Source organism: Pleurodeles waltl, chromosome 10, assembly GCF_031143425.1.
Source record: "Pleurodeles waltl isolate 20211129_DDA chromosome 10, aPleWal1.hap1.20221129, whole genome shotgun sequence".
Taxonomy (NCBI): domain Eukaryota; kingdom Metazoa; phylum Chordata; class Amphibia; order Caudata; family Salamandridae; genus Pleurodeles; species Pleurodeles waltl.
The window spans coordinates 22949035-22973692 of record NC_090449.1 but is presented as its reverse complement, the minus strand read 5'-3'; the positions used below and the strand labels follow the sequence as shown (position 1 = coordinate 22973692).

The 24658-nt window shown below is 49.2% G+C and overlaps 1 protein-coding gene across 2 annotated transcripts in view; it reads right to left on the bottom strand.

Moving 5' to 3' along the window:
* FAM50A (family with sequence similarity 50 member A) overlaps nt 1-24658 on the bottom strand; it is a 46711-nt gene that overhangs the window by 9771 nt on the left and 12282 nt on the right. Inside the window, exons 5-13 of one of the 2 annotated variants that reach the window (XM_069209500.1) lie at nt 24466-24545; nt 24015-24081; nt 23665-23726; nt 22245-22321; nt 21815-21869; nt 19306-19354; nt 16363-16433; nt 7934-8044; nt 6821-7578 (exon numbers count right to left, since the gene is read on the bottom strand). In XM_069209500.1, the coding sequence (XP_069065601.1) occupies nt 7570-7578; nt 7934-8044; nt 16363-16433; nt 19306-19354; nt 21815-21869; nt 22245-22321; nt 23665-23726; nt 24015-24081; nt 24466-24545 (581 nt within the window). In that variant the 3' untranslated portion in view covers nt 6821-7569. Of the gene's footprint in view, nt 1-6820; nt 7579-7933; nt 8045-16362; nt 16434-19305; nt 19355-21814; nt 21870-22244; nt 22322-23664; nt 23727-24014; nt 24082-24465; nt 24546-24658 lie in introns of those variants that run through there. The other variant, XM_069209501.1, reaches the window with a different exon arrangement.

The window sequence follows — 24658 nt, the reverse complement described above, 5'->3', positions numbered from 1 at the left end:
GCAAGTGTGTGGGCTTGCTAAACAATGGACTATAACGTAAAGACTTGAGATGCACTATATCACGCTTGTGTGAAAGAAATACACAGCGCGTTGATAGCCAAGTGCATGTAAAGCCCACAACCTTAGCAAGTAGGAGTGGATCATACGTGTAGCTATGCGATAGTGACCACTAATTAAATGCGTAGGGCACCACCTTTGGTGGGTTTCTTATATTGTTAAACTTTATACTTGTTTCATTTGCTAGTAATGTGAGTAATGTTTTGTCTATTGTTTATATTTATTATTAATGTGGTGTTTATTTATTTATTCATGTATTGAACAATCATAGCTCCTTTTTTGTTAAAAAAAAAAAATCAAAAGAAATAGGAGAAAGAAATGAAATCAGGAGTAACAGAATTAAGTACTGTTATTAAAACTTAGGACTAAATTTGTCCCTACCTGTCGCTTACTCTGACGTTATATTGACCCTGGGCAGGTTAGGGTTATAGGGTCCCCCCTGTTTTTTGGTAAGTGGAACCACCCCATGGCACCTTTCCACCCAGGCAGAACCGCCATACGTAGAAATATTGCCTCGGATGCCCAAGCACAATTATATGCCCACATGTGCATATAAGTATGTCCATGGTAGGCTCAAATACCTATGCATAGCCTTGAAAGCCTAATTGCAGTCTCTTATGTCTGGGTACCGCCATCAAATGCCCAAGTAGAGCATTTTTACGCCCAGATGCAGCCACCATTTGACTGAGTACTACCATCACATGCTAGAACTAGACATCACATGCCCAGAAATATACCCCCATTTACAGTTACTAGGCAATAGCACTCATCCTATTGACAGGCATTTTCATACTATGCCAAGCGCTGACATCCTTTGCTATGGTTCAGCATATCAATGGCTCAATACAGCCATCCTAGCGAAAGTGCAACCACCCTACGTCCAGGTGCAGTGATCATATTTTATGTAAGTCACTATATGTCACTTACAGCCATCACATGCCAGAAACAGCCATCATACATCCAAATACAGTAATCATGTACCAGATGAACAACTTATTTACCTTTGGTAACGCTCTGTCTGGTAGGGACTCTATCAAGCTGTAGTTTCCCCCAGGAATCAGACTGGGCCGGAAAAACATTTGTCTTTGTACCGGTGCTTATCAAAAGGTTGTGCGGTGCAACAGCACACTGACGCCGTTCCACTATGGAGGTGCCACTCCTGGGCACTGATGTCAGTTCCTTTTGAGTCTCTCCACGCCTCGGACGTGGAGCCCCAAAAGCAAATTTTTAAAATCCTAGATTTGGAATCTTATTAATGGTAAACTCGAACCAGAGAACAGGGAGAATGTGAGGTTGGTGAGGAATCTACGGCTAGATACTCTCCACCAGAAAGTGTTAAAGAGTGGTACTGAAGGTAAGTAATGTGTTCTTCCGATAGAGACTGCTCGCCACAGACTCCTCACCTTTTGAAAAGAAACCAGAGTAGGAAATAATCAAAGGAGGGCTATGGATGAACTTAAACCAGGAAGTCCCACAGAACCAAGCGAGCAAAGTAGCATTCTTGCTAACTTGGCTGTGCAGACATTAATGCTTTTGTGAACGCATGGAGGGACACCCACATAGCTGCCTGGCAGATGTCTAGGACACAGACTTCATGTGCTAACACAGCAGTAGCAGCTTTGGACCTGGTCGAATGGGGGGGGGACAGTCCTTATGGAGGCCGGGTCTCCAACAGTGCATAGCCGATCAAAGCAGAGCACAAGCCAGCATGAGATGGTCCGCATCCGCACAGCTTTGCCTTTTTTTGCTCCAGTGAATCCCAAAAACAGCTGAACGTCCACCTGCTGGTGTCTGGTGCAACCATGTAGAACCTCAGAGTGCAAGTGATGGAGCCTCTCCTCATCCTCGTCCTCAGAGGGGTGAGGTGCAGCATAAAACGCCGGCAGAGTGATGGTTTGGCTGACATGGAATGATGTCACAACATTCGGGATGCCCTAGTATGCAGAACAAGCTTGTTGGGGAAAAGGTGGTGTATGGTGGCTAAACATACAAAGCCTGACGTGAGGTGATGGCAGCTACAGTCGTGATGGTGATGAGCTGTAAAGACAACTGTGGAGTGGCTTGAATGGAGTACACATCAGATGCGCACGGACAAGACTGAAGACCAACTGGAGTATCACTACCAGTGACTGGGGAAACATGTTACAGTCCTTTAACGTATCACAACAGGTGATTTAAATGAAGAGGGCTGATTGAGCAACAATAAGGCGGCAGAGAGGGCCGAAACATACCGTCTAGCTGTGCCTAGAGCAAGGTCGTGCCGGGCGAGAGACAGAACAAATACAAAATATTAGACTGTTTGGCCTCGAGAAGGTCAATCTGGTGATCGCCGTCCCAAACTACAATTCATTCCAATGACAACCATATAGAGTTTTCATTGAGGGACGTCTGGCTACCGTGATAACACTCACCATGTCCAGAGGAAGGTCGAAGGTGTTCTGCTGAGGCACTCAGTCTCCATGCATAAAGGTAGTGACTGAGTAGGCCAGGGTGGAGAACTCTACTGTTCTGCTGTTACAGGAGTTCCTCCTGGAGGGGCTGCCTAATTGGAGGGAATATGATCAAGCTCAGGAGTTCAGGACACAATACTTGCCATGCCCAATCCGGGCCCACTATGATGACTTGAGCCCGGTCTGTCCTTATCTTCTTGAGAACTTGGGGAAGGAGTGGTATTGGTAGAAAGGCACGCACAAGTCCAGAGTTCCACTTGAGGCTGAACTTATCTCCAAGAACGATAGACATTTTGAATATTCCAACATGCAGAAGTGAAGACATTGTGCCCTCCCTGCGCTAGTGAACAGATCGAGCCAAGGTTCTCCCAATTCACAAACGAGACCTTATGCCACCTCCAGATGTAGCTGAGCTAGTTTGCCCTGGCATTCAATGATCCTGCCAGGTGGTTCACCACCAGGAACATTTGTTGGTGGGTCAGCGATTTCCAGAAGTGCAATGCTTCTTGGCACAGGGTTCACCCCACCCTGTTTGTTGCAGTACCACATGGCAGCAGCATAGTCTGTAAGAACTTGTACCAGCCAGTGCCAAATGGACGGTCCATAGCTGTAAAAGGTTGATATGGAGCCGGAGACCAGATGCCTCTGATCGCCACCTCTCACAGATGGCCACCCCAACCCAGAAGCGATATCTCAGTCATCATTGTCAGTTCTGAGTGGAAAAGGGAGAGGGGTCTGCCGCAGACTCAGTCTAGCAGGCACCACTTCAGATCCTTCTGTCTTCTCAAGATCTGGACATGGTCCGAGAGGTCTCCTTGATGTTGTGCGCACTGGAACTTAACATCCCAATGCCGAGCCTGCATATGCCACCTAGGGTGCTCGATCAGAATACAGGAGGCCATCAGCCCCAGAAGCCTCAGAGTCAACTTCAATGAAATCCAGGACTGAGCCTGAAAGATCATGAGCATAGCCTCAATGTTCTGAACTCTCTTCCCCCAGGGAAGGGACGAAACTGAATCCTGCCTAGAAAGGCTCAGATGAAAAGGAGTATATGACAGTGGGAGTTCGAGCACATGTATCCTAGAGCCCTGATGTGGCTAGAAGCTTTAAATAAGCCATCATCAGGACTTCCAGGACAGCCCAGCCATGTGGGTGCACCATCATTCTCATGGCGCACAGACAACTAGATAACCACAGAGCCATCTGGTTGTACCGTGCCTACTGCGGTGAGTTGCTGCAGGCAATGGAGTCAGTTGACTCAAGCGGAGCTGGAGCTCCAGCCACAGCAAGGCAGGGAGCTTCTGGAGCTCGGAGTGGGGAGCTGGGCAGAGCTCCTTGCCCGGCCAGAACAAGGAAACCCACACTGGGCCTGAAGAAGCAGGGCCCGAGTACTTTGAGGCACTCGAGTTGGGTGCTCGTGCTTTAGCCTAGACCGGTAAGAGCTCTCAACCCTGCAGCAGCCAATGAACCCTCCCCGGGCCTGCAGTTCCCCATCCAGGGTACAGAAGGAGGACTCTAGTGGGTGGGGTGACAGTTCCCACGTAGGCTATAGTCAGCCTGGTCACATCCTATAAGCTGGGAGAAGGACCTGGGTGCTGCAGCAGTCAATCTCCTCCAACAATAAGCATTGGAGAGAAATCGATTAGGCTTTCTTGTAATCTGGGTACGCTGGGCGACAAAGGTGGACTGCCCGAGTGCCTTTGCTGCGAGATTTCATATGAGCACGCCTCAAATGTTTTAGGACGCGTGAATTCTGAACAAGTCGCGCACATAAATCAGTTGCGCTTTTTGTATACAAAACACCACCCGTGACAATGGCAAAACATTTTTCACAAACTAGAGGCATAATAAACGTTGCAGGGGTGTACTTTGTTGAGATTTCTGTGAAACCTTGCAGTTACTTATAAGCAATAGGTTTTCAAGATATTTAATTCATACTGGGAGTCTTTCTATATTAATGCTCTTGTGAATTCTTAGAGGGCTGGTAGGCAAACTCCCACAGAACTTTAAATGGATGCGTCATCTTCCTACAGCATCATTTTTTGGGCGGATCATCCATCCGTATTAGCAGTTCCAGGTTGTGACGGAGGGAATTTTGTTGCTTCTGCTGCTCTCTCCTACATTTTCAGCAAATTACTGTTGTTAATTAAGTTCTACTTTTTGGTAGAATAAATACTAGGGATTGTTAGATGTTGGTATACTTGATGTACAAGTAACGGTTTGTGGAGTCCACAATGAGATGTCTTTCTTAGATTATGCGGTCATGGCTGTTCTCAATGGGCCACTATCACAAATGTTTTCATGCACCGAATTGCCACCTAGGTGTGTAAAAATCTGCACGCGTGGCTTTAACTCCAAATCATAATGACATAATTGGGGTTTGTGGATTCTTTTAAAGTGCAAAGTCCGCCAGCGACTGAAAATCCAGAGATGGTGTACTTTTGTAGTCATGAGCGTAGGGTTTAGATGAGAACCAAAATGGGAGGGGCTGCTAGACGAGACTTTGTCGGGGAGGGCGGGGGTCCAGACAGTTCACTTGCTCCGTGCAAAGTTAAAATTAATTCAATATAACTACAACGATCAGGCATATCTCTCCCCGAAAACCTTACACACTATATACCCCGCCCGTTCAGATACCTGCCCTCTGTGTGGGAGCACCACCGTTGATTTTATACACATGGTGTGGTCCTACTGGCAGGAAGTCACAACCAATCTAAACACGGTCACCAGTTGGCGCCTAGCCCTCAAAGTCTAACAGGTACTCCTAGGTCTGATCCACTCCACCCCACCAGGACACTTAGGAGGGGGCTTGTCCTCCTAGGCCTGCTGCCGACAAAACGCCCGAGAGCTGGGAAGTGGCTGGGTGTGGCTACCCCTAAATCCACATACCGGCTCAGTGATGTTTGTAAGTGGGCTACAGCAGAGGAAATCCGGATGAAACATGCCCGTAGGGACAACAACTTGAAGACCATCTAAGAGCCTGGGCAGCTAGATCATCCCACTCGAAGCTTCCTCCCACAGCTGGGTTACTGGGGGAACAAAAGGATGATTTGAGATGGGAGCTGGGCCTTTCCGCACTCTATAACCGCATATATGGATATTACATTTATCCTAGGTTAGTCTTGCTGTATGTTATTATATGGGATACACTGCACAAGAGCATGAGGGTGTGGGGGAAGTTGGGGATGGCTTTCACCATTTTGTCGTGCCTATGTTTACCTATTTTAGCCAAAAAACAACGATTCACTACTAATGTCATGCACACCCTATGTGATTCCAATAAATATCTTTAAAAAAATAAAATAAAAGTCTTCTCACAAGTGAGGGGGGTCGGGGGAGGTGGCTGGCGGAAGACCGGGGACACCCACAAATGTTGAGCTTTGTGCATATTCACAAACTATCCCGATGCTTTTTCAAACCCAGTTTGCGTGCCTGGGAATGCCGAAGTGAGTGTAAAGGTTTAGTCGGAGACATACCCCAACCACCTCATATTTTAAGGGGCTCCAGGGACGCGGATTTTGTACTTGCAAGAATAACGTACAGGGGGAGGAAAGACAATGACAGGTTTTAAGTCATCTGGCCGTCTTCCAGGAAGGAATCTGCACAGATAAGTGCAGGCCAGCAGGGGCTGCCAGGCCAAACTAATAATCTGACTTCCATGTACATACCCGGGAGTGTTCGTATATCCCACTGGAAGTGCCACAAACACGAGGAGGAAAATGGTCGGAGAACTCGAATGGAATGATTCGACTTCTACTAGTTTCCTTTGGAATCAGCCCCATTATTTTTTAAATGTACTTTTAAAGTAATTTGGGGATTGATAAATTCAAGTTTTAGTATTTTGTTTTTTACACCAGTATTTTTTATAGTGTAATTTACACAAAACATGCGGTTTGTGCTCCTGAATGTATAAGGAGGTGTCCAGCTGGGAGCAAAACCTGAGCACTAGAGCTGGGGTTCTACCAGCAGCCCAGGGTCACGTACAGATGCGCGTAACCAGTCATCCCTGCTACCAGCACCTGCCATAGGAGGGCTCCCACATTATTCATAAAGATCCAGTCGTGTGGTACCTGTATTTGGCATTAGTTTGAATTTGTTTAGCTTCTAGTATCCATTTATTAAGTACTGTGTGTTATCAAGGCTGTGCTCCTCAGACTGACAGCGACAGGACAAGATGCCTGGTTTTCTGCTTGGGCAGGTCATGACACCACTAGACCCAGGAACTGCTTCAATGCAAGAAATGTATAGAGCATCAGGAAACCACCTTCATCTCCACTGCTCTCTCCAGCAAAAACCACTCACTTTGTAACAGGTTAAAGTAAATAACATTTATTCCGTTCAACATCGATACAAGGCGAACAGAAACAGCAGAAAAAAATCCTGTTACATTAAAACATTTTCTAACAATACAAAACTTTATGTACAAGACAGAAGCCCTTGCAAACAAAAAGAAGTCTATGGGCTTGATTTAGAGTTCAGTGGATGGGTTACTCCTTCGCGAAGGTGACTGATTTCCCGCCCACCATATTACAAGAGCAACATATCCAATGACACTTCTAATATGGCATTTCCTGTTCAAAATGTCCCTTTCTTCTGGATTTACTTTTGTATTATACCTCTCCGGTTGGTACATAATCACGATAAGAGCATTAAAAAATGGGAACGCGCTAGCCGTTTTCAACATTTCAACACATGGAAGGCAAGCGATAGCTCATATAGTATCTACTAACAACTCCTTAAGAGATACTTTTACAAACTACTAAAACTACATCTTTGATTAGGAATTTGTGTTTAAAAAAAAAAAAAAAAAAAAATGTTCTTGGGGTTGACCCTACATAAACGACATTGATGTCCTTACTTCGAACTGAGTAGATCCAGATAGAGTAATGCATCATGGGACGATGAATCCAGGCCAAACCATCAAGGCATGAGCATTCTACATTTCGTGATGATTAGAAGTTACGCAGTGGCTGTGGTTCGACCTCCTCGGTGCGTTTCAAAATGCATTTGGAAAAGGAAATCACTGGAAGGGACAAACTGATGCTACCCTTTGGAACAATTTTCATCGGATCTGTGTGCGTAAGAGAAAAAAAGGAAAGCATTAGAAGTGGTTTTGTGTGCTTGAAAGAAATTAAAGCAGGAATGGTGGTGAGATCACGCAAGCAGGCAACGCTCTGTGCAAACTTGGCCCAAAGTAGACAGACTTTTGGTGGCAGAAGGGTAATAAATGAAGAAGCTTAGGGAGGGGTGGCATCTGAAAGTCAAGCATCGAATGAAAGGGAGAGAACCAGAAGATAACAGAAGATGGGATCACAATCTTGGAGCGCCAGGGTGGGAGTGGTGGCTGGAGGGACAGCACTACGCAAGGCAGAGCAAGAAAGCACTGAGCGAGTCATCTGAGACGGGCAGCTGCTGCGTGTCCTTACTGTGTACTTATCCCACTTCTTCTCTGGGTCGTAGGGCTCCCAGCGGCTTGCAGGAAAGATGTGTTTGTTCTTCTCATACCAGCTTCGGAGGACAACCTTCCCGGCGTGAGACTGGGTGGGAGACGGGAGAGGTTAGGGGGTGGCACTCATTAACAGCTGAAAGCAGAGACTGATCCTCTCCCTTCCCTTCCCCAAAGTAACATTAAGGCACAGTGGCATCACCCGCTTGCTGCAGGCTTACTCTGGGCTCAGACAGGCCTGCCAGCAGGGCACATACTGCAAACAGAAGAAACAGCACCCACAATGCTGCTCTACACAAGTATGTGTACAGTGTGTGACTGCAGAAGTAACAAAGTGGGATGGCAATGCCCATCTGTAAGAAGTAGAGCACACTGATTACACACAAATTATTTCTGGATAAACAAATGATAATTAGGTCAACACATATTGTGGGATTACCAAGAACAAACAGGGGCTTTGAGTCCGCCAGCATCATTCGTTAGATTTCCTGTCCCCGAGTTGCCTGCTTCTTATTCATGTCCGAGCTGGTCAAATGTATCTTTGTCCCTCACATGGAGCACAGACTCTGTACCATCACTTCTGGCTGACTAGCTTCAATGCCACAACTTCATGCTTTTCAAGCAAGACTTTTTATTTGGTTAAGAACTGCACGAGTGCTTTTTTTTTGTTTGTTATTTTTTTTTTAAACAGCCATCTCCCTCTGCACGTCTCTCCTTCTCCACTCAGTGGTGCTCGGTCGCCAATGTACGCCTCAGTGCCTCTTCCATGTTGTGCTTGCTCTCGCGAGCACCCACCGTTGCTTTCTCACCCATGTGCTTCCCCTCCGCCCAATGTAGCTCCTGCCCGTTGCTTCTCCTCCCCATTCCAGTGTTGCTTCCCCTGTCTATGCCTTCCGCTCACCCACTGCTTCTCCTCCCCACCGCTCTACTCCTCACTCATGGTTTGCTCGGCAGTGTGCTTCTCCTCGTTCACTCCAAGTTGCTCTCGCCCATTGCTTCTCCACCCCGCCCCTATACTCCTCGCTCATGGTTTGCTCAGCGGTGCTTCCCCCTGTTCACTCCATGTTCCGGTCACCCATTGCTTCTCCTCCCCGCCCCTATACTCCTCGCTCACAGTGTGATCCGCCGTGTGCTTCTGCTCGTTCACTCCATGTTACTCTCACCCATTGCTTCTCCTCCCCGCCCCTATACTCCTCGCTCACAGTGTGATCCGCCGTGTGCTTCTGCTCGTTCACTCCATGTTACTCTCACCCATTGCTTCTCCTCCCCGCCCCTATACTCCTCGCTCACAGTGTGATCCGCCGTGTGCTTCTGCTCGTTCACTCCATGTTACTCTCACCCATTGCTTCTCCTCCCCGCCCCTATACTCCTCGCTCACAGTGTGATCCGCCGTGTGCTTCTCCTCGTTCACTCCATGTTACTCTCACCCATTGCTTCTCCTCCCCGCCCCTATACTCCTCGCTCACAGTGTGATCCGCCGTGTGCTTCTCCTCGTTCACTCCATGTTACTCTCACCCATTGCTTCTCCTCCCCGCCCCTATACTCCTCGCTCACAGTGTGATCCGCCGTGTGCTTCTCCTCGTTCACTCCATGTTACTCTCACCCATTGCTTCTCCTCCCCGCCCCTATACTCCTCGCTCACAGTGTGATCCGCCGTGTGCTTCTGCTCGTTCACTCCATGTTACTCTCACCCATTCCTTCTCCTCCCCGCCCCTATACTCCTCGCTCACAGTGTGATCCGCCGTGTGCTTCTGCTCGTTCACTCCATGTTACTCTCACCCATTGCTTCTCCTCCCCGCCCCTATACTCCTCGCTCAGTGTGATCCGCCGTGTGCTTCTCCTCGTTCACTCCATGTTACTCTCACCCATTGCTTCTCCTCCCCTATACTCCTCGCTCACAGTGTGATCCGCCGTGTGCTTCTGCTCGTTCACTCCATGTTACTCTCACCCATTGCTTCTCCTCCCCTATACTCCTCGCTCAGTGTGATCCGCCGTGTGCTTCTGCTCGTTCACTCCATGTTACTCTCACCCATTGCTTCTCCTCCCCGCCCCTATACTCCTCGCTCACAGTGTGATCCGCCGTGTGCTTCTGCTCGTTCACTCCATGTTACTCTCACCCATTGCTTCTCCTCCCCTATACTCCTCGCTCACAGTGTGATCCGCCGTGTGCTTCTGCTCGTTCACTCCATGTTACTCTCACCCATTGCTTCTCCTCCCCGCCCCTATACTCCTCGCTCACAGTGTGATCCGCCGTGTGCTTCTCCTCGTTCACTCCATGTTACTCTCACCCATTGCTTCTCCACCCCGCCCCTATACTCCTCGCTCACAGTGTGATCCGCCGTGTGCTTCTGCTCGTTCACTCCATGTTACTCTCACCCATTCCTTCTCCTCCCCGCCCCTATACTCCTCGCTCACAGTGTGATCCGCCGTGTGCTTCTGCTCGTTCACTCCATGTTACTCTCACCCATTCCTTCTCCTCCCCGCCCCTATACTCCTCGCTCACAGTGTGATCCGCCGTGTGCTTCTGCTCGTTCACTCCATGTTACTCTCACCCATTCCTTCTCCTCCCCGCCCCTATACTCCTCGCTCACAGTGTGATCCGCCGTGTGCTTCTCCTCGTTCACTCCATGTTACTCTCACCCATTCCTTCTCCTCCCCGCCCCTATACTCCTCGCTCACAGTGTGATCCGCCGTGTGCTTCTCCTCGTTCACTCCATGTTACTCTCACCCATTGCTTCTCCTCCCCGCCCCTATACTCCTCGCTCACAGTGTGATCCGCCGTGTGCTTCTGCTCGTTCACTCCATGTTACTCTCACCCATTCCTTCTCCTCCCCGCCCCTATACTCCTCGCTCACAGTGTGATCCGCCGTGTGCTTCTGCTCGTTCACTCCATGTTACTCTCACCCATTGCTTCTCCTCCCCGCCCCTATACTCCTCGCTCACAGTGTGATCCGCCGTGTGCTTCTCCTCGTTCACTCCATGTTACTCTCACCCATTGCTTCTCCTCCCCGCCCCTATACTCCTCGCTCACAGTGTGATCCGCCGTGTGCTTCTGCTCGTTCACTCCATGTTACTCTCACCCATTGCTTCTCCTCCCCGCCCCTATACTCCTCGCTCACAGTGTGATCCGCCGTGTGCTTCTGCTCGTTCACTCCATGTTACTCTCACCCATTGCTTCTCCTCCCCGCCCCTATACTCCTCGCTCACAGTGTGATCCGCCGTGTGCTTCTCCTCGTTCACTCCATGTTACTCTCACCCATTGCTTCTCCTCCCCGCCCCTATACTCCTCGCTCACAGTGTGATCCGCCGTGTGCTTCTGCTCGTTCACTCCATGTTACTCTCACCCATTGCTTCTCCTCCCCGCCCCTATACTCCTCGCTCACAGTGTGATCCGCCGTGTGCTTCTCCTCGTTCACTCCATGTTACTCTCACCCATTGCTTCTCCTCCCCGCCCCTATACTCCTCGCTCACAGTGTGATCCGCCGTGTGCTTCTCCTCGTTCACTCCATGTTACTCTCACCCATTGCTTCTCCTCCCCGCCCCTATACTCCTCGCTCACAGTGTGATCCGCCGTGTGCTTCTGCTCGTTCACTCCATGTTACTCTCACCCATTGCTTCTCCTCCCCGCCCCTATACTCCTCGCTCACAGTGTGATCCGCCGTGTGCTTCTCCTCGTTCACTCCATGTTACTCTCACCCATTGCTTCTCCTCCCCGCCCCTATACTCCTCGCTCACAGTGTGATCCGCCGTGTGCTTCTGCTCGTTCACTCCATGTTACTCTCACCCATTGCTTCTCCTCCCCGCCCCTATACTCCTCGCTCACAGTGTGATCCGCCGTGTGCTTCTCCTCGTTCACTCCATGTTACTCTCACCCATTGCTTCTCCTCCCCGCCCCTATACTTCTCGCTCACAGTGTGATCCGCCGTGTGCTTCTGCTCGTTCACTCCATGTTACTCTCACCCATTGCTTCTCCTCCCCGCCCCTATACTCCTCGCTCACAGTGTGATCCGCCGTGTGCTTCTGCTCGTTCACTCCATGTTACTCTCACCCATTGCTTCTCCTCCCCGCCCCTATACTCCTCGCTCACAGTGTGATCCGCCGTGTGCTTCTGCTCGTTCACTCCATGTTACTCTCACCCATTGCTTCTCCTCCCCGCCCCTATACTCCTCGCTCACAGTGTGATCCGCCGTGTGCTTCTGCTCGTTCACTCCATGTTACTCTCACCCATTGCTTCTCCTCCCCACCCCTATACTTCTCGCTCATGGTTTGCTCGGCCGTGTGCTTCTCCCCATTTACTCCTTGCTGTCACGCATTGCTTCTCCTCTCCGCCTCTTCACTACTCGCTCATGGTTTGCTCGGCCGTGCTTCTCCACGTTGACATCACGCATCGCTTCTCTTCCCCGCTCCTGTACTCCTTGCTCACCCGACATCATCTTCTTGTTCGCTCCGCATTGCTCTCACCCATTGCTTGTCTTCCCCCACACACACCTTACATGTTGCTTCCACCCCAGTTGATCCTCTGCCTGAGATTATATATATATATATATAAAATATAAAAAACTTTTTTTTTTAAAGTTTTAATTTTTTTTCCCCTCTTTAGTTACCAATGAAACTAATTAGTAACTACACAGAATAAACACCTGCATCACTATGTAGGTGCCGACCCCTTCCAAAATGACGCTTGCAGCCGTGTCAAGTTTTTTTTTTTGTTTTGGTTTTTTTTTCCCTTCTTTAGCCATGCTAAAACCCACTGACAAAACCCATAGGTCCCAAAGGTGAGACCCACTGGCTTTGTCAATGCTTGTTTATAAGGCAGGTGCCCAAGCAACTACTACAGAGTATGGACACCACTTGAACTTATCACTGGAAGCACACAGGGCTCTGGCCTACTGCACACTAAGCATTCCTGAGCTGGCTTGGAGGCCAGAAACAAGTGGCCTCTGTAAGCGAGTATGTGTGGGATGGTGCCAAATGCCTGCTGCCCACTGGGCATGAACCGCTTCCCCTCCCCCGCCATGATTGTTGCTCCCCTCCCCAACCCACGATTGGTGCCATCACCTTTTGCCTATAACAGTGAAGGCAGCAAGGATTACATTGACACACCCCATATTAGTCCCTCGAGGTGAATTACCACCCAGCCCCAGCATGCAAGAGAGATATTAAAAGTAATGATCTGGAGCCACCTAGCTGTCTGATGGACCCAACAGATGTACACAGACAAGCATCGGGCACCTCCCTGTGAAAGCCCATTTCAGACTTTTCTAATTATTAGAAAGACAAGTAAGTGGACACTCAGTCGGTGCCGAACTCACTTCCCCCACTTCCATCATTAGGACGAGGATTTTGGTGTCGCTGTGGATCCTGGTCCTTCAATTTTATCCTCAGCGCCCATGACTAGGAGCGGCTGGACAGCGCAGTCCCCTAGAGAGCTGCAGAACAGTGAATTTAACCCCCCCCCCCAACCTCAGACTGCACTACTGTGGCCACTTCCATGGATGCACAGCAGGTTCTTGGTCTCCTACTGCCCTCCAGCAGGAAGCTGGGCGGGCGCATCCTGGCTGCACCTTTCCAGGGCGGTGTGCAAGCTTTCAATTTACTAAATTGGGCTTCCCTGTCAACTCCCGCATTGCCAGCTCATTTGAATAAAAGTCCAAATTGTTGTAGCATTCATCTGCTAAAATCCAGATTCATCAATATCCAAGGCCTGTGCTCAGACATCCCTCCAACAGGCCACTGTGCAGTTATTAAAACCTGTAAGAAGGACCCTATAGAATTGAGCATGCATCAGCAGAGTAACAGATCTCACCAAGTGTCTTCGTCAATCAATTTTTCCTATGTTAAAGCGGAGCGGAGCGGCCTAGAAGCAAGAAACGAGCTGGAGGGTGGAGAGAAACACCAGGAGCGCGTGGGAGGGTGTGGCTATGAAGGGGAAGCAGCAAACGGGGTCGAAGGAGCGAGCAAGAAAAACACCTGCGTTGCCATGGAGTGTTAGAAACAAAAAATAAATAAATAAAAAGTATTTTCCCGAAAATAAGCGAAGGGAGGAAACACGTTGCTCCAGAAGAGGAACACACACACACAAAAGAGGAGAAAACGCCAAAGACACATGAGAAAGTCAACCAGAAACGAGCTGACGGCACATGCTCACTGCTGGTAATGGCGCGTCCCACAATGGGTATGTGTCAAAGCGGTCTGTAGGGTAGACCTAAAAACATCCACCTCACCTCCCTTCTTCACCTCTCGTCCAAAATCTTTGAAAACCAAAAGGTCAACACCCCCTTTTTTTTCTGCAGCCCCGGATTCTGCACGATCAGACTTGATCTGCTCAGCGAACAAGAAGGTGCTCACTGCAGTCACAGATGACATCAGGTTAAAGGTCGCAGCATCACTGCTCCAATCACGTTGAATCTGTTGATGGCTTTTGACGACATGGGCCATCCAAAGTTTAATAGGACCTTCAAGGTGGAGTAGTCTCAGTCGCCCTCAAGTGGGCTATTCTATTCTGCCTCCCCCTTCTTCCAGTCTCGAAGGCTTGTAATGCTGGCTCGATGTGACTCTGCCATTCATCCCACAAACTGGCAAAGGCGCTTTCACTTGTTTCCTGAACAAGCATTCTCCCCTTCATCCACTGTCACGGTACTTAAGGTGATATAGGCGTCCTTGTCACCATGCCTTGACTATCCCGACGCCTTGTACTTGGAACCACCAAGTATTCACAAACTAAGCGATTCAAAAGAGTGTCTGCTCCATGGGCTGAGTAAAACTGATCACACATCACCTCAGCTTTTCAAAGTTCACTGGGTTACTAGCAAAAAAATAATCTCCTTGAAAGCGCTATGCGTACTGCACAGCGTTGCCATTGCCCAAGGCTCCCTTACCCACCCATATGTGCCCACACAATGTCTTTAAACCAACTACAAGAGCTTGGTGCACATTCCTCCTTCAAACATGCAGTCGTGGTGGTCGCTACTTCCGGTGATGTGCTGTCATGTAAAGTGACCAGACTCAAAATCCAGCTCCCTGCTAACCCCTCAACTTTATCAGAGTAACGACTGAAAATCCAGCTCTCTGCTAACCCAGAGTTCTGACTCTAAATCTAGCTCTCTGCTAACCCCTCAACTGTTATCACAGAATTCCGACTCAAAATCCAGCTCCCGGTCAACCCCTCAAATGTGATCATAGAATTACAACCCTTTTTAATTACACACTAGGGGCCTGATTCTGACCCTGGCGGCCGGTGACCGCCAGGGTCACCGGCCACGGGAGCACCGCCGACAGACCGGCGGTGCTCCGAAAGGCATTCTGACCGCAGCGGTTCAGCTGCAGTCAGAAAGGGTAAACCGGCGGTCACCCGCCGGTTTACCGCTGCCCTTCTGAATCCTCCATGGCGGCGGAGCGCGCTCAGCCGCCATGGGGATTCAGACACCCCCTACCGCCATCCTGTTCATGGCGGGAAACCCGCCATGAACAGGATGGCGGTAGGGGGTGCCGCGGGGCCCCTGGGGGCCCCTGCAGTGCCCATGCCAATGGCATGGGCACTGCAGGGGCCCCCGTAAGGGGGCCCCGCAAGGTATTTCAGTGTCTGCTATGCAGACACTGAAATACGCGACGGGTGCCACTGCACCCGTCGCACCTTCCCACTACGCCGGCTCAATTCTGAGCCGGCGTCCTCGTGGGAAGGTTGATTTGCCCTGGGCTGGCGGGCGGCCTTTTGGCGGCCGCCCGCCAGCCCAGGGCAAATCTCAGAATCACCGCAGCGGTCTTTCGACCGCGGTGCGGTGTTCTGACGGGGTTACTTAGGCGGGCGGCCTCCGCCGCCCGCCAAAGTAAGAATGACCCCCTAGGTTTTGTCACTGGGCTCTATGACTGGAGTCTAGCACCAAAACACCTCCAGGTGGTAACGCGCTTTAGAATTTCAACAAGCAGTAATTAATGAATTCATTCATTCATTCTCTGATGTGGCTTAAGATTGTTTCACTCTGACAACCCCTAGTTACAATGGTAAAACCATGAGGGAAAAAAATGTACCACTAGACAAGGACGCAAATCCCCATGGCATGTACACACATTAATGAAGCAAGCCCTCTCAGTGAGATCCACAGAACACGTGGGGCAGCCAAGAAGCACTTAAAGAAACACATGCTCGACCTCTACACCTGGAAAATAATATAAAATCACAGAAGTCCATCACATGTCCGGAATGGGGGAGCGGGGTGGCACTCAATCAAGGAGGATTATTGTGACCACACGACAGTCCCCGGTGCAAGAAGGTCACACGGAGGCATCAGGCGGAAGTGTAAGCCCTCTTCCCAAGAAGTCAGGCTGGGGCGCAGGCCCAGATTCAGGGGTACTGCCCATTCCCCCTACAGCCGCCACGGTGCTTCCAACATAGACCAACCCAATCCTCACCTCGTCCTTCTCCACCGTGGCATCACTCAGGAGCCGGACGTCTTCGTGCACGTCAAAGTTGAAGAGAGGTCCTTTATAGAAAGGGGGGAGAAGGAAAAGTGTAATTAACCAGGATTAGGTGGGAACAATAACAACTCTTGACCAGGGTGCGCTGTTCACAGTCCTGCCACACTCCCATAAGCAGCCGTTATTCCAAACTAATCTTCATTACAAACACCAACTCACTCTGATCATGGACAGGACGCTCCATAGGTGACGTGTGCACTTGCCTATTCGGTTCCCCGGATACCTGGTTCCAGCCTTAGCACTCAACAGGGAACCATCCTGCTTGAACCCCACATGCAACACAAGATTCCCAACTGCAAGCCCACTCCAGCCTGTCCGCACGGAGGCGCGCCCACGAAGAAGCCTCGCTCACTCACACAGAGCAACATCAGACCCATCACCATCTATTCAAGAGTGGGCACTGGTCATCCTGCCTTTTAGAAAGTTATAATGGAAGCCTTCCGGAGAGGTCATTCACACATCCAAGGGAAAGCGAAGGAATACATGAACACTTGAAGGCTGGTAAAATCCTAAGTAGAACTTTATTTTAGGAAGTTGAAAACTCTGCTCACCTGTAACAGTGACACTGCAGTATGGATAATGTCTTTGCAGATACATGTGCTAATGCCTACCTTTAGAATACTTCTGAACTCTTGCATTGTCGTTTCTCTACAGTATGAGAAGGCTTTTTAAAACTGGGTTCTCAAACAACAAAGAATTTGAATACATAGCCAGCAGTATACTAACGGGTCGGAAGGGACGTCATATGAGATTCTATGCACCAAAGCGAACAACCAGGGAACTCAAGCAGTGGTTTATCTGTAGACGTACAAGCTCTTAAAACTGGCCTCCTTCGTCTCTTAGTTGACAGGCAACTAGCTCCCACAAGGGTCGACACGGTCTCAAACTAACACGTCTTTGGAAGCCCCGCCAACATCGTTGGCACCTATAACATGGCCTACACCCGCCCCCCTCACCCTCCCCCCTCCCACACACACACACACACACAGTAACCAACACACCTAAGAGAGCTCAACTCAGCAGCAATCCAGCCGTGTTCCCTTTGGACATTCCTTAGGTCACCAGCCCGCTCCATCTCTAAGAGTGCACAACATAGGGGGCATTTTAAGCTCAAACTTGGCACTGGTCCTCTAGGACACCACTGTCAAAAATGCATTTTACCAAGGATGTGCCTTTCTAAGAACCCTGATGCTCCTACTCCCGACTCAAAGGACGCCCTTGCTCCAAAATGTATTACTGCGGACATCTTCAAGAAAAGATGGTGAGCGACCCTCGATGAGTACTCCCATCCTACATCCCACCCTCCTTAATGTTTCCCCACTATCAGACCAAACGAATGCAGACTGAAGATCCGAGCCACTACGGATTAGCTGGACTAGGGCAATAATACCGGCCATCGCCAGACACAGCAGAGATCAGGCCCTCACTACAGGTCAACTGGGACCCAGCGGTACTGCTCACTGTCGGCAATCACCAGAGAGATGAGGCACTCACTACATACTGGCAGGGAGGTACTGCTCACTGTCGGCAGTCGCCAGAGAGATGAGGCACTCACTACAGACTAGAAGGGAGGTACTGCTCACTGTCGGCAGTCGCCAGAGAGATGAGGCACTCACTATGGACTAGTGGGGTGGGGGAGGTACTGCTCACTGTCAGCAGTCACCAGAGAGATGAGGCACTCATTACAGACTAGCAGGGAGGTACTGCTCACTGTCGGCAGTCGCCAGAGAGATGAGGCACTCACTACAGACTGGCAGGGAGGTACTGCTCACTGTCGGCAGTCGCCAGAGAGATGAGGCACTCACTATGGACTAGTGGGGTGGGGGAGGTACTGCTCACTGTCGGCAGTCGCCAGAGAGATGAGGCACTCACTACAGACTGGCGGGGGAGGTACTGCTCACTGTCGGCAGTCACCAGAGAGATGAGGCACTCACTACAGACTGGCAGGGAGGTACTGCTCACTGTCGGCAGTCGCCAGAGAGATGAGGCACTCACTACAGACTAGAAGGGAGGTACTACTCACTGTCGGCAGTCGCCATAGAGATGAGGCACTCACTATGGACTAGTGGGGTGGGGGAGGTACTGCTCACTGTCAGCCGTCACCAGAGAGATGAGGCACTCACTACAGACTAGCAGGGAGGTACTGCTCACTGTCGGCAGTCGCCAGAGAGATGAGGCACTCACTACAGACTGGCAGGGAGGTACTGCTCACTGTCGGCAGTCGCCAGAGAGATGAGCACTCACTATGGACTAGTGGGGTGGGGGAGGTACTGCTCACTGTCGGCAGTCGCCAGAGAGATGAGGCACTCACTACAGACTGGCGGGGGAGGTACTGCTCACTGTCGGCAGTCACCAGAGAGATGAGGCACTCACTACAGACTGGCAGGGAGGTACTGCTCACTGTCGGCAGTCGCCAGAGAGATGAGCACTCACTATGGACTAGTGGGGTGGGGGAGGTACTGCTCACTGTCGGCAGTCGCCAGAGAGACGAGGCACTCACTACTGACTAGCAGGGGCGGAGAGGTACTGCTGGCCGTGGATCAGCCACATGAGATCCATTACTCACTGCGACCAGCAGGGACCGGGCGATACTGCTGACCCTAAGCAGCCAAAGGAAAGATCAAACAGTCAACTATGAGCTGGCAGGGACAGGGCAAGTACCACTCCACTGATGACCGCAACAGGAAAGATCAGGCCGTGAACCACGTGCATCGACGGACAGGATGGATCATGCTTCCCTGAGGGTAGTCTTGTGAAACTCAGGCAGTCATCGAGACCAGTACGGATAGGAAAGGTAATGTTTCACTGAATGAAACCTCAGCAGAGATCAAACACACGCAGCACACACACACAAGCTGCTTTCAGGGCCCAACTTACCACTCTTGCCTCTAGCTTTAGTGACGATAAAATCGTAGAAGCTGTGGTGCTGGAATATAAAAAGGACAAAACGTGGTGACAATGAGGTCATCTGCCACAGATCGTGAACACAAAGTGTCATTATCAAACAAACATGTGTGACAGCAGCACAACTGCAGCAGACGCAGGCAGCACAGAGCGAGCCAGCCGAGATGAGGTCCCCCTAACATTAGAACAAGAGCAAGCTGAGTTTTTTCAAATTTAGGATATGCACCTTCCCATATTTTGATATTCTTACACTGCAAATCAAAGACTTATTCTAAAGTGTGAGTGTTATTACAGTCACCAAGTTCAATATAAAAAGACAAAATAATAACATGTTAGCGACTATCATCTGCAAACTACCCCACACACCCCTGTGGCCTGTTGTGAGGAGCTTCACCCCAAAAATAAGGCAGACTTTGTAAGTGAACCGATTTGAAACATGCAACAGCACAAACTAAGTAGTTTTTATACACCTCCATGAGGGAATTACCCCATTTTTTAGGGGCGAGCGCAAAGCGCTCCGTCCCTCTTCTAATTTTTCTTTAGGGGGATTTTAACCACGCCCATGTTACATCAGTCACTTTCATTGGTTCGTGGGCTTGCCTTTTAAAATCTGCTTGTTTTCATTTGTAAAAGGCATGCATGCGTCATGCCTTTCCCCGGTGCTTAGCGCTCCTCGAGCGCACCGACCAACTACTGAAAACATACAAGGCTCCATGTTTTCTGTATGGTTTCTGGGCTACCTTTTCTCTTTATTTTGCAGCGCGCACGCTCTTTTTTTTTTCCCCCATTTAACGTGGCAAGAAAAGTCCAGTTAGGAGTTTACAACGCTAATAGCTAACTCGACGTATTGCGAGACCCGTTCTATTGCAAATGCTTGTTTATGTAGGGTTTGTTTTTCAGCCATCTTTAACAAGTACCCAATTTTGGAAACTAAAGCAAGCGAGACATGAGGGGACAAATCGGCCGAGGATCAGGCAATTTTTTGTTAGGAATTGAAGCAGGATTACAATGCAAGATATTTGACCACCTAAGTCGGCAACGTAGCCGTCAAATGCACATCCATATTTTCAAACACTGCCCATGTTTTAGCGTCCCCAATTCCAAGTATGAGTGCAGACTAATCCCAGTCTTACAGAATGGAAGTCCTCACAAGATAAGGAGAATGGCGCCATCCTGCGGCTGCTCATCTCTGCCTGCCGCGGTCCCTTTCCAGATTTATATACGTGATATACTATGTTATACTAGTGGCTTTCACGGAACTCTATAGCGGTTAGCTGACTGCTTCAGGCCACTATTTAAACATAATAAGATCACATACGCCACACATTATGTATCCCAGGTAACTGACTGATGCGTTTGAAGTATAAATGATAACATTATCAGTGCACAGCGTCTTAAGCAATCCCTCCTTTCATTAATGGGTTTCATTCCCTCGGACCACTACACCCACAGGCATGAGAATGGCCGAAGGGATGTGTTCACAGGTAAAGAGTTAGGAAGTTTGCAGGCACTTTCAAGGGTCCAGTGTCCACATTAATTAACTTGCTGATCCGCTGGTGGATGTGTGAAGGAATGCCGGGAAGGGGAAAGACGACTTTGCGTACTTGGGCACTTTCACCTCAGACAGAAGAAACTACGACTGGGGGAGAGGTTTGGCAACAGGAAGAAGATAAGAATCCTTGAGAAGAGGGGGGAACACAGAGCTTGTAAAGAGGGGGAAAGAAATCTGCAGGAGGCTAGCCTCGGAAGGAAAAGTGGACTTGAGGAAAGGAAATATCAGAACTCAGAAGGAAGGGGGAAAGCCTGAGAGGAATGTATGGGCTTGGCAGGAAGGTGGTGCACTCAGTAGGAAGAGGAAAGTCAGGACTCAGGAGAAAATATAGTCACTTAGGGCCACGTCAGGTCGTAAAGAGTGAGTGAATACTATGCACTGAGTTTTGGAGCCCTGTCTGTAAGTTTGCGATGCACCCTATGTACTAGTGTGACGAGTCACAAAATGGCCACTTGCAGGGGGCTGCAGAACAACCAGTCAAATGAATATTAATTTAGCATGTTGCTATCTGTGGACCCCCAGCTACTGGCAGCGTATACAGAGATGGCCTGCAGGGAACAGCACGCCACCACGTCTGTATTCATATCCTCAAAAGGAAACATTTTTTAAAGCAGTCAGTGTTTCTAAGAAGAACCGTAGCTCAAGTAAAATAAACTTTTCCCACCTGGGAAGACCTATGGGCGCAGGTAGTGGTACTTTTGACCTGCTTCATGGAAATGGCAATGATGTGGAGAAGATTAAAAAACAGTAGGTCTAGTCTCCAAAGAAGATACTTTAATTAACTTCAAAGATTCAAGAAATAATATGAGAAAATACAAAGATGATCGAGGCAGCAGCTCTTTAACTTCAAGAGCAGAACAGGACAAGATAATGGACATAGCATGATGCTTAATCTGAACGTGTGCACTCCACCATGGAGGCTGGACTTACATGGGGGATAATCAGATCTTCCTTGATGTACATGAGCTGCTCCACGCCGGCCGACCTACACGACAGGAAGGGAAACATGTCAGAGCAGCGCCACGAGCAGCCTGACCCACTCTACCTGCAGTCGCCGGCCAATTCTCCTGAGCCATGTACTGGGGTTTCAAAGGCGATGGGCGTGAAACCTCAGCAAGTTAACAAGATGAGCCTCACCCCACCCCAGGATCATATACTACACCCGACACACGCCCGTCACACCAACTCCACATCTGCCGACAAAGGGAAGGATGCTGTAGGGCAAGTCAATATGGCTGGCTGATGAACTCTTCCAATAAGGATGTTTATGCACACTTTAATTACATTATAATCCCTCACCCCCATCACTTTTCCCCATAGAAATCATCAGTAGAAGTAATCTGTGTTAAGCAAGACAGACCTGAGTTCACTGAAGTCCTTGCGCAGGATTTCCAGGGCCTTCTGAAGGAACTGCTGCATGGTGTTCCCCTTCTTCATCTGCAAAAGCAGGAAAGAGTAACGAGGCTGGGGCTTGCAGGGGACAAACGCTCTTCTGAACTACAGAGCATTGTCACCTTCACAACCAACCAGCAAAAGCACAGAGCAATGCACACCACCTTAAGCAATTTGGTTAAAAGTCCAAAAACTAAACCTAGTACTGGGAAGTAACCCCAGTGAGTCTGCACATAACTCAACAACTACAGACTCTGCAAGCAACTCCATAACAACCATGGAGTCTGCACATAACATCTATAGACTGCAAGTAATTCCATAACAACCATGGAGTCTGCACGTAACTCAACATCTATAGACTGCAAGTAACTCCATAACAACCATGGAGTCTGTACATAGCTCAATAAGAACCATTCATGCTGCATAGAACTTAACCATGATCACAGAGTCTGCACATAACTGGCTGATAATCACACTCCTGCAATGCCATGGTTCGAAGCTTCACAGAAAGTTATGCAGGAAGTGCATGAACTCACCAAGCTAGCTTTACCACTACCAGCTTAACACGTGGGATCTACAACCACATGAAAAAGGAAAGGTTCCCTCCAATCCAGTGCCTGCCCCTTCCCAAGGGGCACAGGATACCAGAATATCACTGAACTAACGAAGCAGAACTTAGCTGCTTCTGGGTGCTGCAGTAAATTTACTTGGAAATGTGCGTGCCATTGCAGATTGTCTCTCTCAGCATCTTACAGGTTGAAGCCCCAGATATTTCCGAAACAGAGAATCCTAGCAAAGCCTCTGGTATAAGTATATTGGCTGTGTCAAGGCACATGAAGGGATATGTTACTGAATCAAGTATGTCCAACATAGATGCAGGAGTTCCTACAATCACTGCATCTTAATATCCTGAATGAACAAACGTCTCTACCACCCCTCAACCTAGACTGAACATTTAGGCATACATTCCCAAAACCAGCAGACATACGGGGTACACTATAATGAGGTACATGGCTAGCACAGGTTAACCCACAGAACAGGGACACACAGACTTGATGTACAGTCTCAAGACAGAAGGCACAATCTAAAAATCACAAATTATTTCACGTATACTCGTATGCATCTGCCCTGACTGCAAAAAAGTGCAAGCTATTTTGTGGGTCGTAAACAGTTTTGGTTATACTGCGAAAATAATGACGAGCCAGCATGATATTTAGGACACTTAACACTTTGGAGGTAAGAACAGACTTGTTGAGGTACACAACTGAGAAAAATGTACAGGTACAGTCTAAGGTGTGTGGATGTATACTCAGGTGGATATGCCCAGAAAGTGTGGAAGATGAGGCCAGGGCATGCTGTCAAAGATACTTTGGCATAGAAGGACATACCTTCACGGTCCTGCGGTGCCCGGAGCCATCCCAATAACTGAAGGTGATCTCAATCTCCTCGCCTGCAGACAAACATGTAAATCAATTGTTAGTCACAAAAATGTCAGTAAAATGGTATATCAACATTTCCCCCCGGAAGCTCTCCATGGGTTGTCCCATCTTGGGTCTAGTGTGCACATCAGCACCAAAACCCTTAGCAAGCACTTGCGGCAGCCCATGCCTGCAGCGCCCCTTGGGCAGAAGCACCTACATGCAGGGATGCCCTTCCTGTACCACCACAGGCATCACTTATGCCAAGGCCCAGATGACAGGGAGGCCTGACCCCGCACGCTGCCAGCTGCTGTACGTACTTTTAATCTTCTCCTGCTTGCCCTCCCACTCCTGGCGCAGCTCCTCTCGCAGGCGGTTTTCTTCCTCCTGTGAAGATTGAGGAGAAAGAGCATTAAAAACAGACCTGCAAGGAAGGCAGAGTCTGGAGTTCCTACGAAGGGGAGGGGCATCCATGAGATGAAGGAGGGCACTGGCCGGTGTAGTACCAAGGGACTGATGCTAGAGGCACCCGAGTGCTCTGACGGCAACAGTAACAAGGTGGTCGTAATGAGCATGTGATGAGTTGAAGTGAGGTTGGATGAAGAGTAGACCAAGAGTGGCAGACGGCGACACAGCACTTCCAGACTGGTTTGGGGGCACACTGAAAACACCTCAGAACATATACTCGCGCACAGTGGCCCGCAGAATAGGCAGTACTGAGATATGAGCTTGCAAACAGATGCTCAACGTAGAGGTTCAGTGGGAACTCACCTCTCGCTCTCTGTCTGGAAGGAAGCTTGTGTCTACATCAGGGTTTTTGCCAAGGTTTTTCTTCTTCTTCTTTGGAATCACTGAAGGTCAACAAAAAAGTTCATTCAACTTATGAGAAAACAGATTCAAGCAATCACACAAAGTCTAATCAAGTATTGATTCACCGTTAAAGTGAAACATTGAGTCAAAGCGA